The 13,851-nt window shown below is 39.5% G+C and overlaps 1 protein-coding gene across 4 annotated transcripts in view; it reads right to left on the minus strand.

Annotated features, from left to right (window-relative positions):
- The window catches only part of LOC128134664 (BTB/POZ domain-containing protein KCTD5), a 39,331-nt gene that overhangs the window by 21,410 nt on the left and 4,070 nt on the right, over nt 1-13,851 (minus strand). For all 4 annotated transcript variants that reach the window (XR_008232804.1, XM_052772675.1, XM_052772676.1 and 1 more), the window contains exons 2-4: nt 5,002-5,110; nt 3,778-3,869; nt 2,524-2,619 (exon numbers count right to left, since the gene is read on the minus strand). Coding sequence is in view for 3 of the 4 variants with exons in the window: in XM_052772675.1 (XP_052628635.1) it covers nt 2,524-2,619; nt 3,778-3,869; nt 5,002-5,110 (297 nt within the window). In the remaining variant the exon portion in view is untranslated. The remainder of the gene's footprint in view (nt 1-2,523; nt 2,620-3,777; nt 3,870-5,001; nt 5,111-13,851) is intronic.

The raw sequence follows: 13,851 nt of genomic DNA on the forward strand, positions 1-13,851 counted from the left end.
CACACTTGCCTAACATCTAATAATTCAGAAGTTCAGAACAACCTCAGCTAAATTTCTCAACTTGTCATTACAGAAAATGTTTTAACTTAATAATGCATGGCAATTCCTAGCCCATTTAAATTAAAGCATAGCCTGTCAGTGCACTTGAGAAAGATTAGAGCTTTAAATTAAGTGTGAAGAACTAGACAATAACTGCCTATTCTGAGTAAACTGGAGATTACTAGTGATGAGAAGGCTCATGAACAGTAAATTTATTTTTATCCTGCTATTGTTATGTGAATAATTTTGAAGGCAGCAGCTAAATACCATCCTCCTCATACAGTGAACGTATTTAAGACAGCATTATGGTGACAGACTCAGGTTACATTAATCATTAAAATTTACATAACTGACAGACCACTGCTGTCTAAAGCCTTTGTATGTAGCAATTTTGTATAGCCCAAAGTTTCCCATTATGGAGTATTGCCAAAATATTGTTTTTTCTGATTGCCTGAAGAGGTAACAATTGAAGCTAAAAATCATCTCCAAAATAACCCACTGAAATCACAAAAGTGGGGTAGCACAACTATTGGCAGTAGTTTTTGGACTGGAATCGATTGCAGTATTCTACCAGCACTTCCACTGGTATTCTTTGGAAAAGTGCATCAACACATCCGCGTAAGTGCACCAGAAGTTTAACACCTTCCACTCCTATTTAATCACCACATTCAATTGTATTTTACAAGAAAATTTTGAAATGTTAAGGGGAAAGTAATATTTTTTTATCAAAAACAACCACTTAAACATGTTATATGGGGCACAGAGCACAAGGACTCTCAACCCATAGGAATAGTACTCCTCTGAAAAAGCTGATGATTCTTATCCCACCAATGATAATACGTACAAAGCATGGTAGGTGCCACCCCAAAGACAGCTTCTGAAGGAAGCATGCTGCTGACCAACACAGGTTTAGAAAAGATAAAAAATTACAGAAATGCTACAGTGTTCTCAAATCTTAACAATAAAACCGTTTAGATTATACAGAATATTCTAATCACGTTTCAAGCGAACGATGTCTGCTAAAAGCAGGTCTGCAATACAACCAAAGGAGAGAATGGCCTAGTCTGAGGTAATGAGAAGCTGAGTATTATGAGACCATACAGCTGTTGTGTTTATCTGCTTCAAACTATGTGTCCAAGAGAGAGACACATGGTGGAGAGAGGAAATAGGGAGAAAGCTGGATGAAACAAGGACATAACATTCAAGAAAACCACTGGAATTTTCCAGTTCTAAAAGAGATTCTAATAGTTCTTTCAGCAGTTGCACTGTCAAAGCAGTATTACTCCCAAATACGATACCCCAAAGAATACAAGGCTTTAAGACAGGTAAAAGCCATAGTATTATTTAATCTGTCAAAAAGTAAAGAATCTCTGTTTGTAATGAAAGCTAGTTTCTTATGACAAAGAAGAATATCAAAGAAACTTTGCCAATGCACTGGTCAAAAACCAGTCACGTGCATTAAGTGAGAGCTTTTTTCAGGGACTTAAACACTCAGCTTCTGGCATGCCAAACAGACTTGGTAATACTTGAGCCAGAGAACTGAAGCACAAGAAGCTTTCTCTGTGCTGGTTTAGTTTATTCGATCACAGCTGTCTCCATGACACCAGCACCTTACACATTTCATCAAATATAAACAAAACTTTCTCTTTTACCTTTGTGTGCTGTACTTTTTTAAAATGTTGCTTTGTTGTGTTATTAGAGTGAGACTGCACAGGTTAAGAGGCTTGTGCTTATTCCAGTCTCTCCTACAGTTGGCACCAGACACTGAAAAAGATGCTGGCGGCTAAGCACTTTGTCTCACTCCTGAGTTAACAGATTCATTGCTCCAATGCAGTTTAAATATTCTGGTAGGTTAGGAACATGAAGGATGAAGAGGCCACATAGTTAGTTTCTTATTTACAGAGATTAGCAAAGATAACAGAAAGATCATCTTGCAATTTTACAATGTATTCTTGAATGTACACACAAAGCTATTTTTACGCAGCGCAAAGAATGAAAAGGTTCACATAGCTCACACCTATCCAGCTTCACATCCGCACTGGTTAAGTTCACCCTCCTATGCCTATCAATCCTTTATCTGAAGAAGCATTGTTTGGGCCTGACAAACATTTATCTCCCAAGCTCATCTCTTTTACCCGGAGCTCTTTGTATCTGACCTACCATTCGTATAAACTTGTATTAGTTAATTTTGGTTTATTCACCCTTCAAATGCTAGTGTATAGGCACTGAAGAATTACATTTCAAGCATGATGTAGATGTTTTTATAGAAAGTCAGCATAATTTACCTCCTGGAAAGCTAGTTTTTTGTCCTCTGACAAATAAGAATACAAATACCAAATTTTAACTTAACTGTGTATCTTTATCTATCCAATTTCTGAAAATTACTGAACTTAAAAAGATGCACAGAATTGACTTTATACTCCTCTTCAACATAACTGAAATTTTAGAAGACTTTGTAATTATATCCCATACGGTTTTTTTTACCTGTTCAAATTTCCAGCCATCGGACATTGTGGAAACCATTTGAGTGAGTTCCTCTTCCTGGCACTGCAGCACCCTGTACACATGTTTGACTGGCACCTTCAAGAAGAAATATAAGTTGCTCAATGCAGCATGGAATTCACTATGCTTGTGACTTGTCTAAAGTTGTCCTTATTCTTTAGAAATGGTAAGAAACACCACCTTGAACAGCTTTTTTTTTTTTTAAAGAAATCTCACCTGTTCAGAATCACCTTGCAGAAGACTCAATGCTTCATGAATGTTTCAGGGACCAAAAGTGCTACTTAACATTTATAACAAAATAACCTTAAGACTTACCTATCGGTCCATGTGGTGGCAAACCACATTATTCAAAATCCAGGTTGAGGTTCTGCAGAGGCCTACCTAACTTTAAGGAATGTCTGACCATATTCAAAAATGTCTTTATCTCCCTGTCAAAGTTTCCCATCCAGAGCAACGAATAACTAGGACCATTTCAGCTGAAACCCTTTAGAAAATGCTATCAGAGCAAAACTCTGCTATCCCACAACCCGGCTTCAAGAGAAATTTGGCAATATGAGTTTGTAATATCTCCATGAAGACTCAGTTATCAGGGAAGGCCAGAGTAGCAGAGTTAAAGAACAAACTTGAATACTTTCTTTACTTAACAGTTTCTCTATCATATTCACTTCCATAAAGAAATATCCATGAGCTGCTATGAGAAGAGGCAGAGTCTTCTCAACTACTGAGCACTACAAATAAAGAAACTACTTTGCTACAAAAGCATATGACAGGAGTTAAACAGCATCTGTATGTACGCTGCATAAACATACTGTATAAACAGCAGTTATATCGTAGTTAGGCAATCTCATCATATTCAGAGTATTTAAATGCATATGAGAAAAATATATTCTACAAAAGCTGTTTTCTAAAATAACTATTTCCAGAAATGATATTATAACAAATTCTACTATTACCAGACATTTTTGAACAATTCTTTAGAATGTTTTCAGTTTCTGAACAAGAACTGGAACCATAGGAACCATATGCCTGTGCCCTTTGTAAGCAGACTGGCAGGTACTGGCAATTAAGAATATTAATCTTTGCGTACTAATGGTTCCAGCTCAACCAGTGATGGAGGCAGCCATTGAGTATCTTACTGGGGAAGTGAGCAATTAAGGAAAAAAAAAAAAAAAATCAAACCCACCCACTACTTGCCCTAGAACAAATAATCAAAACCACACTAGAAAACAGCCTCACCTGTGAGATTTTGCTGTCTCTTTCTCTTATTTTGTCCTTTACCAGTTTTATTAGTGATGTGATATTGTAGAATTCAGCTTCTTCCAGTACACCTAGTATGAGAACATTTTTCGGAAAGAGAATGTAACCAAAGATTCCAGGCCAAACCCACCAACCAGTTCCTAAGATTATCTTCTCTACAGCTATAGAAAATGATTTATTTTGCCCTAGGAAAAGTTCATTTACCAACCTAACGATTCTGGCTTCCTTCAGGCACATGTAGTTCAAAGTTTAGCTCATTCTGAAAAACTGTCCAAAAAAAAAAAAACCTGAAGAAAACTGATCACATTTCACATACAGAATGAGAGGCAGGAAACAAAAAAAAGGGGCTCAAATGCCATTCTATAGCAGACTGATGGACCACCATAGCTCAGGCCCTGCCTAAGGCTGGAATACGAAAGAGAAATTCAAATAGTCCTACTGAAAAGCTCTGCAGCTGCTAGTGTGCAGAAAATTTTTCTTCTTGCCAGTTAAGATCTTAGACCCTGAAACAAAAGCTTAAAGATACATACTACAGACTGCTCCCACTCACATGTTCAAGCCTTACCTGTTCTCCACGCATACTCTGTTTAACAATGCACATGGAAATTATATTTCACATTATTTCCTGCTAATATTGTTAGACTGTATTTCTCTTTGATCAATTTCTTCAATACCTTATCAATACAGTTTTAGTACTGTATGGTTTAAAAGAGTCATCCTCTATTAGGGTAAAACTGATATGAATTGGGGACAGGGAGGGAGAAGCTGGGCAGAATTTACTCTTCAAGAGCATATTCCACACATCTGAACATCCCAGAACTTCACTCTTATTTTGCTTTACATCTAAAGTTTGTTTCACAGTCAGTATTATTTTGCTTGAAGAGGACTAAACCCAAGTATTTCACACAGTCATACAGGAAAGATAGAAAATTATATGATAAAAGGCATCTCCCCTCATGTTTGAATATTTATGTTCTATTTCTAACTAGGGATGGGGGTTGTGAAATCAGGAATCATACTCAAAACACTCAAATAACAGCATATACTATAACTGCACAATAACTATCACCCTCACTTGAAACAGATTGAAATGCTAACACTGATTAAGATTTACCATCTAATTTTAAGTTACTTTTGGTGACTCAAAATCAGTGAAAATAATAAGCAAGTGGCAAGAAAGCAAGAGATTTAGTAACATCTTACCTTCCTCAGCTAGGTCCTTGTTAATAACCAGTTTCCCATGTCTGAGATAGTTCAGCACTGGCCCAAAGTAGGTCGGGTCTCTGTCTATTAAATAGGCACCTGTTTCATCCTAGATTAGAAAACAAACAAACAGAAACAAAAAAAACCCCAAAAACACCACAAAAAAACCCCCAAACCAAAACAAAAATCCCAAAACACCACAAAAAAATCCCAAACAAATAAACAAACAAAAAAGCCAAAAAACCCCACAATGATTTAAACATCCAATCAGGAATTGCAGGCTAATATTCAGCTTGGCATCTGAATAGCAAGCAGGTATTCAGACATAGCCACATCCCTTGAAGCCAAATTTACTGAAGACATTAAAAGGAATTCAACAATGTAGTTGTAATTATATCAAACTGATCACTCAACTCAATCATGTACTGTGTAACTTCTCTTACCTGATCAATTCTCCCCAACCCTTTATCAAAAGCTTATCAACATTGCTAGCATGAAAGATCTAAGCAGTAAGTGAGAACACCGAAAATTAAGGTTAAAAATAACACTTAAAACCACAAAACTATCATTTTGTTTGGAAACCTGAAGAATCAGAACAAAGGCTACATTTCAGTGAGGTTCAAATACCAGCTTGCTTTTTTTGTTTGGTCGTTGTTGGGTTTTTCTGTTGGGGGGGGTGTGTGGTTTCTTTTGTTAAATTAAAGGCAAACAAACCTACCTTCTCTTTAACCTCAACACTTTGTTCTAAAACTTTTGGTTTTGTCTTAGCTCAGAGAACAGCTGTGTACCAAGGCAGGGTTGTATGTGCATCTTCTAAAAAAAAAAAAAAAAGTACACTGAAGATGCAGTTCCTACCTACCTCATGCCAACAAAGAAGGGATAGATCAAACTAACTGATGCTCAGTTTACAGAACACAGCACAGCACTTTGTGGAGTGCAAAACACAGTTCAAGAAATTCACCTGCACAGATATTCTTGACAAAGAGATGAAGGAGCAAAATTGGTCTTTCCTACATAATTTAGAGTCTATGTGTGAACACCTGTGATCAACGCAGTACTGACATACTTTGTGCTGGCCAGAGGTCTAAGGAAGACTGATAAGACACGTCTAATAGATCCACTGCTCCTTTCTACTATCAAGTGGATCACCAACAGTATTAATCCTTTAGTACCTAAAGTTTTGGTGCAATAGATATCCTACAGATATATACTAGAGAGATGTGGCAGCACCCCAAATACTTTTTTCATTTTTTCTTATCTTTAATATTCTAGTAGTTTACAGGAGATACTAACAAAGCATCGCTACCAACAGTCCTAGCTAAATGAGTCATTCTCTCCCAAAATTACATGTGACAGTCATACATGTTGTACCACCTGAAAAAAATTCTACTGACCCAATCCTTTGCATTTGGACATTACTGCTGATATGTAAAGGTTTGATTACTGAACTGTGACACCTGAAAATTCTCTCTACTTAACAGTATCTGAAGTTCCTAAAATGTTTCATTGGAAGAAAGATGGTGGATTTATTTTCAGGTACATGGATTTAGTTTCTGAATAACTGTGCTCGTCTAACCAGGGTTGGTAGAATGTAGAAAGACCACAGCCTGAACTACAAAAAACATAAACATCTTCCTGTAATTACAAGCTAAATGCTTTACACACTTAGACACACTGTCATGTTAGAAGTGAAGGGGTGTTATATTTTATATAAAATTAACTGTTCAAAAAAATGCTGATATATTAAAATGTGCTGTCAGTTAACCTACACTCAGAGCAGACAGTGCTTGGTGAAGTCTAATCACAAGTTCTTCTGACCTAAACTCATGGTCTCACAGAAGATAGATGAGGTGCATAAAATGGTATATTTTTAATGTTTCACATTTAAATATATTTACATTACCAAAACACTTCAAGAATGAACAATCTACAGATACAACCCAAAGAAATTAAATTAGCTGACAACTGTATGAATTATAAGCTGAAAAGTATTATTTAATACAGGAACAGAAACCAGTGAAGTTGGAAAGGAAGACCTAAAATAGATAAAGAAACGCTGTTTAAAAGAAAAAACCACAGCCTTTGGTCATCAGTTGAACTGAATTAAGAAACATATGGGCTTAGAAAACTAGAAGTCCTCCCATTTAAGGGAATTAAGTCTCTAGAAGCAAGCTTCTTCAACGATTATTGTATTCTTTTACCCTACAGTGTTTTCTCACATTGCCTTCCCCTCTGAAGCAATACTGGCCACCAGCTCTACACCATTACAGAGAAAGACAGGTGGGTCACAGAAGCAAAATAACTAGAAGCTCTAAATGAAATCTCAAGTAACAATGGTTACTTCACTCCTTACACAAAAGGCCTCAAAAAAATTAATTTTCCTTTTTTATTTTTTTATGGACTACAGTATCTGAAATTACTCTTACCTGAGTAGATTTCTATATACTAAACAAGCTTCCAGCAAAAACACAAAGGGAACAAGCTGTCAGGCCTTCTCTTTCAACTTCCACCTAATAAGAGGTCACCAGCAACCTGCATTACCTGAATTCAGTAGCCTAGCATGCACGTCAGAGCTTATTATTAGCACTTGCACCACACGTGCTTTACACATACTGACAGCATCCACTCTGTGAAACATATGATAGAATTGCTTTTATCTTCTACCTGTTTTTAACCATTTTCCTTATCACCCACAAACTTTTTTCCATTCTATAATTTCTCATCCCACTTTTTTCCTGTTACACTCATTCCTTTCATAACCACTATCAAGTTTTCTTCATTACCAAATTACCATCTAAAATCTATAAAAATGCTTAATCTTCACACTGATAAATACAAATACCATACCAAACATATGTATAATATACCACATATGAATAAAGCCCATCAGCTCAGACATCAGCAACAGGAGGGGGAGGGCGTGCTGGAGGGTGCGCAGCTCCCTGTTCTGATAAGCTGTTCTGATACAAAGATCAAACAATGGCCCTGTCTGCAGGGAAGGAGAAGTTACTCCCCAAAGGACCCCCAAGCCCAAAGGCTCACAAATTGCTCATTAACCTGAGGAGTTTGGGTGCCCGCCCAAAGGAGGGGCAAGGATGATAAAAGGACACAAACTGAAGCTCCATGTACGCAAGCCCACCAGAACTGGACCCGTCGGCTGACTGGACCAACGCTGGACCCAGGACCGGTGAAATCTTTCTCTCTTCCCTTCCCTCTCTCTCTGTCTTCTTCTCTCTTCCCTTTTACTTTTTCACAATCCCTACACCTCATCCGTTTCAAGATATGAACCGTTGACCAAGTCTAAGAGTGGATCCAGCTGCCCCTGGGCCCTTCTCTGAGGAGGAGTCTGGAAAGCAAGGGAGTCTGCTCTGAACCTCGTGACTCAATGGGAGGGATCTCCTTATTCCCTGAATTGATGTATATGGTTACACGGTTTACAGAAGTAGTCTTATGCCAATTCCTGTTGTGAGAAACCCGGCCACCTACTACCACGCCTCCCCAGTTCAGTTTGCTTTTGTCATGAATAAAATCTTTAACTGATCGTTTGGTGTCGTTTCACCTTAATTTAGCCCGAGGGAATTTCGAATTAAACACAACTCCCTGGTCTGTCCAGTCTGGGTCGTGACACCCAGCTATGCTATTTCCTCTGCTAACTAGTTAATTAGGTTTCTACAAGCTTTGAGCAACTTTGAATCTTCACTGACACAACTAATGTGGGTATTTCAAAGCCATTTCCCAAGTTTCAGGTGAATACCACAAATGCCAGACAAATATATATTCTAACAAGGTCTCAGTTTTCTCTCTTGTAGATATATTTTATACAAACAGGTGTTAATGTTTACCAGAACAGCAGCTGAAACTCAAGTTTCCTCTTTATTCAATATAGTCACATCACCCCACATTTTGATCCCACAGGTGTTCTGTACAAATCTTCCCACTCTTTGTAAGGATACTCAAAGAAAATGCTCCAGTTCTTTGTGCATCCAACACAAAAGTGCTAATTAACCACACAGGTGTTTTTATCTTTACCCAGTTCTATTTCTGCATTACATTCTTCTCTCTACCAAGGGTTTTTCCTTCCTTGTCCGTAAGTCCTAGACCTTTTCCATATCTGCTCCTTTTTATGAGGACACCATTTAAAAGACAACATTGCTGAGGTACAGTGAAGGCTGCATTTGCTTATTATCACTCTCCCACACCGAAGTTTAGTCCCAAGTTACAAATACCATGGAATTTTAGAGGAAGCCTAATAACTTGCTCTTAATTTTCGATCACCTGGTTCAACGTACCAATGAAAAGTCAGTGTAGCTCACAGTCATATTCCTTCTTTCTTAAGAATTAACCCTAAAGCTTATCTACAATCCAGCATTCATAGAGACAGGAGACTCAAAACGCACATGTATTTTCAAAGAATTTGAAAAACATTGCCCAAAACATTTAAATGATCATGTATTCCAGTCTAAAACATTTCCACTTCAATTTTCATAGAGACTGAGGCTCAAAGGAATCATAATGAATACTTAGCCTGATCTTCATTTAAAACATACATAGGACTAAATTTATTTACAGTGAAATTTAACCTTTAGAAAGTACTGGTGAAACCTAACTGTTTTGTGCAAGCCATTCTAAAAACTAATCACCGTCACAGCTTTAAAATATGTACTTTCTAGCCTGGATATCTATAGTTTCACACTTCCCTAGCTGGATCTCACAATACCTTTGCTAGACTGAACAGGCTTCACTATTAGATTTCTATTCTCCATGTACATACTTCTGGACTGAGAAGTCTCCTTAAACTCCTTGCCAAAAACCCAGTTTTTCTTTATAACCTTCCACCAAATCATATTTCATCTTGTGACTACTGTCCAAGTTCTCCAATTTTTGAAGTGACCTTGCATTGTGGATACCAGAATCAGGTAGAGGATACCAGTAGGACTAAAAAGTAAGACCAAATACATACATCTCCCTAATCCCATTTAACATTCTCCCCAAGAATTGCATTAATACACTAGTTGAAATGTCAGAAATTTATTTCCAGTTAATTATCTTCATTGAGGTCAAAACTAGACCGAAGACTTCTCCTCAAATACTTTTCCAGAATGGACACACTCAGAATCTACACTGCCAAGCTCTTGGCTCAAAGCTGTGCACTCTAACACGGACATAGGATCATAGAATCATTTAGGTTGGAAAAGACCTTCAAGATCATCGTGTCCAACTACCATCCATGCCCACTAAACCATGTTATGGAGTACCCTGTCTACGCGCTTTCTGAATACCTCCAGGGATGGTGACTCAATCACTTCCCTGGGCAGCCTGTTCCAATGTCTGACAACCCTCTCAGTAAAGAAATTTTTCCTAATATCTAACCTAAATCTCCCTTGCCACAACTTGAGGCCATTTCCTCTCGTCCTATCTCCAGCCACCTGACAGAAGAGACCAGCACCCACCTCACTACAACCCCCCTTCAGGTAGTTGTAGAGAGCAAATAAGGTCTCCCCTCAGCCTCCTTTTCTCCAGACGAAACCGCCCCAGCTCCCTCAGCCGCTCCTCATAAGACTTACGCTCCAGGCCCCTCACCAACTTGGTTGCCCTTCTCTGGACACGTTCCAGCAACTCAACGTCTTTCCCGTAGCAAGGGGCCCAAAACTGAACGCAGTACTCGAGGTGCGGCCTCACCAGTGCCGAATACAGGGGGACAATCACCTCCCTGCTCCTGCTGGCTACACTATTTCTGATGCAGGCTAGGATGCTGTTGGCCTTCTTGGCCACCTGGGCACACTGCTGGCTCATATTCAGCTGGCTGTCAACCAGCACGCCCAGGTCCTTCTCTGCCGGGCAGCTTTCCAGCCACGCTTCCCCAAGCCTGTAGCGCTGTATGGGGTTGCTGTGACCGAAGTGCAGGACCCGGCACTCGGCCTCGTTGAACTTCATACGATTGGCCTCAGCCCATCGATCCAGCCTGTCCAGATCTCTCTGTAGAGCCTCCCTACCCTCAAGCAGATCGACTCTGCCTCCCCACTTGGTGTCGTCTGCAAACTTGCTGAGGGTGCACTCGATCCCCTCATCCAAATCATCGATAAAGATATTAAACAGAACTGGGCCCAACACCGAGCCCTGGGGAACACCACTTGTGACCCGCCACCAACTGGATGTAACTCCATTCACCACAACCCTCTGGGCTCGTCCATCCAGACAGTTTTTCACCCAGCGAAGAGTACGCTTGTCCAAGCCACGAGACGCCAGCTTCTCAAGGAGTATGCCATGAGAGACAGTGTCAAAGGCCTTGCTGAAGTCAAGGTAGACAACATCCACAGCCTTCCCCTCATCCACTAGGCGGGTCACCTGGTCATAGAAGGAGATCAGGTTGGTCAAGCAAGACCTGCCTTTCATAAACCCATGCTGACTGGGCCCAATCCCCTGCTTGTTCTGGACTTGCCATGTGAGTGTTCTCAAGACAAACCGTTCCATAATCTTCCCCGGTACCGAGGTCAGGCTGACAGGCCTGTAGTTCCCCAGATCCTTTCTCTGACCCTTCTTGTAAATGGGAGTTACATTGGCAAGCCTCCAGTCCTCTGGGACCTCCCCCGCTGACCAGGATCGCCGATAGATGATGGAGAGCGGCTTGGCAAGCACCTCCTCAGTACTCTTGGATGGATCCCATCTGGTCCCATAGATTTGTGAGTGTCCAGATGGCGTAGTAGGTCACTAACTATTTCCTCCTGGATTAAGGGGGGTATATTCTGCTCTTCATCCTCAACCTTCCAGCTCAGGAGACAGAGTACCCTGAGGATAATTGGTCTCCCTATTAAAGACTGAGGCAAAGGCGGCATTAAGTACCTCAGCGTTTTCCTCATCTCTGGTGGCTACATTCCCCTCTGTAACCATTAAAGGATAGATATTCTCCTTGGGATTCTTTTTACTGTTAACATATCTGTAAAAACATTTTTTGTTGTCCCTTACAATAGTGGCCAGATTTAGTTCTAGCTGAGCTTTTGCCTTTCTAATTTCCTCTCTGTATGATCTAACAAGATCCCTGTACTCCTCCCAAGTTGCCCACCCTTTCTTCCAGAGATGATAAACTCTCCTTTTTTTCTTGAGTCCTAGCAAAAGATCCCTGTTCAGCCAGGCCGGTCGTTTTCCTCAGCAGTTCGACTTGCGGCACATGGGAATAGCCTGGTCCTGAGCCATTAAGATTTCCTTCTTAAAGAGTGTCCATCCCTCCTGGACCCCTTTGCCCTTCAGGACCGTCTCCCAAGGGACTCTCTCAACTAGTGCCTCGAAGAGGCCAAAGTTTGCCCTCCGGAAGTTCATAGTGGTGGTTTTGCTGACCACCTTCCTTGCCTCACCAAGAATTGAGAATTCTATCATTTCACAGTCGCTAAGCCCAAGACGGCCTCCGACCATCACACCTCCCACCAGTCCTTCCCTGTTCGTAAACAACAGATCTAGCAAGGCTCCTCCCCTGGTTGGCTCACCTACCAGCTGTGTCAGGAAGTTATCTTCCACACACTCCAGGAACATCTAAAGAACTGACATCATTTACATATACTGAGCAAGCAGAAGTTCTGTTAAAGGCAGCAATATGCACAGAAATACAATAATATTTGGCACTAAATCTGGATTTAGAAATAATTGTCTCCCCTACCCCCTGTGCTTTTTAAATCTTGAGCTAGATGCCCAGAACACATTTTTCTCAAACTATGTGACCTAAAAACTTTGAGCATCAGCAGGCTGCCAGTACTAATCAAAACTACATTAATAACACAAGCCACCTAACTAGTCAGAAATCTCATGGACAAATAAAGTTTATCTCAGTTATATCTTAGAACAATGACTACAGTTAAGATACTTTTTAGTGCTGACAGTTAAGGATGTGCTGCCAGGAAGATTTTGATTTTTCTAAAACATTCAGTGCTTGCTTGCTTCCTTCCTTAAGAGATTCTACCTCAGTACAATTACGCTTAACTTTAGAAAGGCATTAAAAATCAAGCATGAATACTGTTGCCAAAAAACTTATGAAGAAAGGCTGACAATCTTCTCGCTTAGGGGAAAGTTTAAAGAATGATAGAACAGTTCATAAAAGAAAAACTGGTATATAGATAAAATAGGAAGGTGCTGAAATCAGGAAATATCTGGCAGTAAAACTTAACAATACAAGCATTAAGTAAGTTAAACAAGGATGAAAAAGTGAGCAAGAAGCAATACTCTGCTTGTCTATTTTTATGTATTCATCTCTAAAGAAAGATTTAAATACTCTGGAAAACAAATCCTATTGTGAACAGTAGGTATGACCACTACCACTCATTCATTTGCTGAAATGATTCTCAAATAGTCTTAAATACAAAGACGCACAGCGCATTGTGAAACTTACTAAATTCAGAGAATCAATGTCACTATCTCATTCCATTCAACACTACTTTAGCCACAGGGTGCGCCAAGGTTAATCTTTCTGCTGCTGCAACTGGAAACATATCTGATACCAAGAGATAAGCTGCACCGCCTCGTTCAACATTAGCACCTGACAATAATTTGAAGGTAAACATGCTACCTTTCTTGAAGCCTTTCAATTTTTTTTAGTAGCAATCATTAAGGAAATCTTGTATTTTATGTAGTTAAATAACAAAAAAACATGTTGGTGTAGAAATTACAGTGGAAAAAAATCGCTATGTATGCAACTGATATTTGTAAACTGCAACCTATGAACTATTTCATTGTCTTATTCTCATTTCTAATAAACTCATCTGGTTAACCTCTTTCAGAATTTCTTAACATATCAACATGATTAATTTTGATATGCCTCACTTGTTGAGTTTAGCAGAAACAGCTCTATTATTGATTTTGGGGTTT

Source organism: Harpia harpyja, chromosome 21 (assembly GCF_026419915.1).
Source record: "Harpia harpyja isolate bHarHar1 chromosome 21, bHarHar1 primary haplotype, whole genome shotgun sequence".
Lineage (NCBI taxonomy): Eukaryota > Metazoa > Chordata > Aves > Accipitriformes > Accipitridae > Harpia > Harpia harpyja.